Genomic DNA, 4,027 nt, shown 5'->3' on the forward strand with positions numbered 1-4,027 from the left:
ATATATATATATGCAGAGCTACCATACAGATGCGAACTGCATAAAGATGTATTAATAAAGGGAGAAGGAAGGGGTGCCAAATTAAGTTTTACTCTTCTGTATATAATCATATTTTTATTCTTCATCTGCAATCTGGATTTTTTATTCAGCCACATTTTTTTTTTACTATTTTAGATTTTCAAAAAAATATGAAAAATTTCAGGTTTACTTTTCAATATCTTTTCTTCAACAAAATCTCTGCTAACAGAATATTTTAGGAAGGGGAAATTGGAATCTGTCCCCTTTTTTTTATTTCGGAGATATTTAAGAGTAAAATCTCACTTGTGTATAAAAGAATATTCAGATCGCAAAAAAGGATTAAAAATCAATTTTCCATTTCTGACCAATTGCATATGCATGCTTCTGTCGAAGTTTTTCTGAAATGTATTTCTGTACTGTATACTAATTTAGTTTAGAGAAATTAAAATCTAATCACAATATTTAAAATCACCAAAACAGATAATTGTTTATTTGCCGATGTTACTAAAATTCAATACATAGAGGACCATATATACAAAACTATTTTAGCACCAGAATACTGATTATTTCTCTAGAATGGAAATGTGAAAAATTTTTTTATTAATTTCAATGGTGAAAATTCTCACTTTTCATATTTTCATTCTAGTGAAAAAATTATTAAGCATTTTGACTAAAGATGTTAAAAAAAAATTATTTAAAACCATATTTAAAAGATTGTAAATACAAATTAAGAGGGGCAACAAAACTTCTTTTGCATAAAGCAATCTTATGTATCAATGGTCTTACATTTATTTCATAATATATTAATGACAGTAACACACATTAAAAAAAAATATTATTACCACGCGTCAATTATTTTTAGCATGCAGAGAAATAACTTTGTTAACATATTTTCATTCTTTTTTAGAAATTATTGATGATATATTTAAGAAACACATGCATAAATATTGATGCTTAGTATACCTGTTTTTCAAGAGTTTCTATAGTATCAGTTTGCAATAAAAGCTCCTCTCGTAATTTCGTTACCTCTTGATTTAAGCAATTCATTTTGTGATCCGCCATGCTTATTATATCTATTATTTTAGGCTCCATGCTATTTAATTTTGGCAGTGAACCGTTGTTCTTTGTCCTTGGCATTAGTTCTGTTTCCAAGACTGGCCTTCGAAGAGGAAAGCAAGGACGTTTCTTGATAGCTAAAAAGTTTCATAAAGATACATCGCAACTTAAAAACTGATATCTAATGATACTTTATTGACATTTGCAGCAAAATAGTAAAATAGCGACTTACTAAGACCAACATTAATAATAGTTGGTTTTAGACATTTGCCTTGAAGCTCCAATATCTTTTTAGATTTGGCAGCTGACTCTGCCTCTAGCTCTTTTATTTTATGAATGTTTCGTGAAGATGTCAATTGTAGATCATTGCATTCACACTCTAACTTGTATATCTGCCTTTTAAAATCCTTGACTTGTTTCTGATGCGCCTCCTTAGTTTCTATCACATCTGAATAAAGTTGATTGCATTCTTGCACCAATCTCACGTTATCACATTTGTAAGGATCAATAGACAATTGCAAATGGCTGCATGCCTACCGGTGATACCATCAAATTAGATGTATATCAAAAAATATTCTTTTATACTTAATGAAAAATTATTAATATGATTCACGACTACCGACGTTATTCGACAGATAACGTTACGACGTTTCTATAATTGAGTTGCAAGCCCTAAGTGTAAGAAATTAATCAATTATAGTAGATTTTTGTCTCGTATTCAATTGTGATTTGCTAATTTTTTATGGTTTATGACTTGCGATCTTATTGTAGAACAGGCATAAAAGATTCTTTTAGTATTAGTTTTTGCTTGAAGTTAGACAAATGAAACTGTATTCAAATGTTTCTCTTTAAAAATTCAAAGACTCCACAGGAAACTGAATATTGTCACAATGCATAAAATGGCATATCTCACGTACCTCGATGTTCTCCTGAGCAACGGCTTTAAAATGTTTTAGACTGTCTGTAGTTTGAATAAGATCGATCAACAAGGCCTCTATTAGAGGTAGAGCATCCAACGACAGCGTCTGCTTGTATCCCAGGTTATCCAGGTGTTTTCTAACTGTTCGATACCTCGCAGTTATGTTGCATTCTACATCCCCGCTCATTCTCGCGAAATATGCAATTGACAAAACGGTACAAATTGTACAATTATTACAAGAGTTTGAAATCGTACTTTCATAACAGTTGTAAGATTAACGTAACCTCACATGTCTTATGTATTATTATTGTAATCGGATAAATACGACAAATATCTCACGATTTTCTACTAAGCACAAAAATCCATATTGTTGTGTAATATTACAATTGTACATAATAAACAATAACTGTTCCGTAAAATCAATATTGATCGTTCAAATCTTGCGATCTCTTTTTTCTTTTCACTGAGTAATTTAAATATATTCTCATTATTATTTGTAGTCCTAATATAGCCTTAATATACACTTATTTCATTAGAAAACATCAAAAAGATTTTATTCATTCAAAGTTACAATTTTTCTTATCGATAAATGTTTTCAATCGTTTTCTTGTAAACAGAAAATTTGTAAAATATTTCCTAGATATTTAGTGGATTTTTTCTAGGTAGAAATTAAGTTAGCAACGAAGATGTCGGCTATGCAGTACCTCCGCGACATCTAGCCCCAGCAGGTACTGACATTTGAAAGGCTTCGCACAATAAAAGAAACAGGAAACAGAGAATAAGAATTTCAACCTATCAGAAATTATGTATTGTGAAATACATAGTTTCTGATAGGTTGAAATTCTTATTTTCTGTTCTTTTATTCTCCGTTTCTTTTATTGGCAAGAGCCCCTCTGATAGTTTCTAGAACACTAGAAACGTAGATATTCGCGTCCATCATTTTTATTTCTTTTCTCATTCCTTGCTCTGTACCCATTCCACTGAGCTGTAACGGGTTATTGTCATTACAGGTTATTATTTGTATTTGCTGCTTGAAATTTTGTAACTCCTTTCATTCCATTTTTGCTCTCAAAGTTGAATATCTAGTAATATTAGTGCAGGACACCTGAAGAGTGTCTGGCGTTCAGGTTATTTCTAGATAAGGTGCCAAATATTAAGGGTGGGAAAAAGTTCGTGGCGTTTTTTCCGTTAGATGGCATTAAAAAAACGCCACGAACTTTTTCCCATATCAATATATGCATCAATTTGAAGGAAATGAAAAAGAATTGAAATTTCTCATCTGCGAGGAAGTGTAGTGATGTTTATTCACAAATCATATTTATTTTACAGCAAGTTGTCGATGACATCCGACATATTATCCGCAGGAAATTTAAATAATATCGAATATCTTTTTCTTTTTGATACAGTTTACCGCAATGCAACAAAGCATTTTATAAATTTTTTCGTTAATATATAATATTTCAGTTTTTTTATATCCTTCTTTTCTCTTAGTTTTATGATAAAATTTCGAAGTGCGGAAATACATAAATACGAAGCTAAGGTTTCCAACAGCTTAGAAGCTATAACCTATAACAACGATCATAACCTTCTCAGCTCAGCGGCGGAGTAGGAACAAAGCAGAGTGGGAAAAGGAATAAAAATGGATATGCGAATACTCACGTTTATAGTGCTTTAAGATTTGTTTGCATCGCATACTCCAACACGCTACTGCCAGTTCCTATTCACTCTAATGAGGACATTGAAGTGAGAAAGAGCTATGACAGGAGCATATTGGAGCATGCGACGCGAACAAACCTTTAATTTCGTTTGACAAGATGTCGATTTATAGTGAGTGTTTACGCGAAGTAATCGAATCTCTAAATCGGATTGAACAGTAGTACTCAATTTAATGACTCTAAATGTTCCTATACCAATTCGGATTACAATCTTTGTTGCCTATGAAACTCGGATTTCGAATTACTATCGTCATCATATGTGTTTCTCTTTTGAAAAGTTAGTTATTATTTCAGGAATTTCAAAATATTTTTGTGGTGT

The 4,027-nt window shown here is 31.4% G+C and overlaps 1 protein-coding gene across 2 annotated transcripts in view; it reads right to left on the reverse strand.

Annotated features, from left to right (window-relative positions):
• The window catches only part of LOC108688544 (centrosomal protein of 135 kDa), a 42,854-nt gene extending 40,494 nt beyond the window's left edge, over positions 1-2,360 (reverse strand). Inside the window, exons 1-3 of one of the 2 annotated variants that reach the window (XM_018194845.1) lie at positions 1,992-2,360; positions 1,307-1,607; positions 982-1,211 (exon numbers count right to left, since the gene is read on the reverse strand). In XM_018194845.1, coding sequence (XP_018050334.1) covers positions 982-1,211; positions 1,307-1,607; positions 1,992-2,180 — 720 coding nt within the window. In that variant the 5' untranslated portion in view covers positions 2,181-2,360. The remainder of the gene's footprint in view (positions 1-981; positions 1,212-1,306; positions 1,608-1,991) is intronic. The other variant, XM_018194846.1, reaches the window with a different exon arrangement.
• Positions 2,361-4,027: the final 1,667 nt, after the last annotated feature.

Source organism: Atta colombica, unplaced genomic scaffold (assembly GCF_001594045.1).
Source record: "Atta colombica isolate Treedump-2 unplaced genomic scaffold, Acol1.0 scaffold235, whole genome shotgun sequence".
In the NCBI taxonomy this organism is placed as follows: Eukaryota; Metazoa; Arthropoda; class Insecta; order Hymenoptera; family Formicidae; genus Atta; species Atta colombica.